We start from the raw sequence: 465 nt of genomic DNA, 5'->3' as shown, positions 1-465 counted from the left end.
AAGGCCGCGTCCCGTCGTTTCTCCGGTCGAGCCCAACCGCCAGTAATCGCAATTCGTCTGGTGGCTGTACTCTCAGGGCCGAGGAGAGAGCAGCAAACAGAGCTGGAACAGCGCCATACTGCAGGTCCTGAGCCAACAGCAACAGTCGGAGCAGAAAACAGAGACCGAAACCGGAGGTAAGTGCTTCCGCACAAGCAGGAGACAAGCTGGTTGCTCGGTAACAGTTGGTGTCAAGCAAGGCGTGCCATGTCACTTCGAGAGTTGTTCTGGGCCTCATGCTCTCTTCCTGCTGTTTTAGCACACGACGGTGTAGATGCCAGGGCACGACGCAGCCTGCTTACCCCTGCATTTCGTATATACGCCTTGATGTACTGAACAGTGACTGATCTGGGTTCGCAGCGGAGTTTGGGCTTGCTGAACGTTCCATCTTGGCAGATGACCTCTTCGCCGTTTCTACCGGCTACG

General features: G+C 55.9%; 1 protein-coding gene across 1 annotated transcript in view; it reads right to left on the bottom strand.

Annotated features, from left to right (window-relative positions):
- The window catches only part of EMH_0007840 (uncharacterized protein), a gene marked incomplete at both ends in the record, with an annotated part of 14,484 nt that overhangs the window by 8,052 nt on the left and 5,967 nt on the right, over positions 1 to 465 (bottom strand). The window contains 1 exon segment of the mRNA XM_013498149.1: positions 71 to 127. Within this exon segment, the coding sequence (XP_013353603.1) occupies positions 71 to 127 (57 nt within the window).

Source organism: Eimeria mitis, genomic scaffold (genome assembly GCF_000499745.2).
Source record: "Eimeria mitis Houghton genomic scaffold, Emh_scaff322, whole genome shotgun sequence".
In the NCBI taxonomy this organism is placed as follows: domain Eukaryota; phylum Apicomplexa; class Conoidasida; order Eucoccidiorida; family Eimeriidae; genus Eimeria; species Eimeria mitis.
Note: the sequence above shows the minus strand (reverse complement) of the source record. Positions and strands in the feature narration are given on the sequence as shown.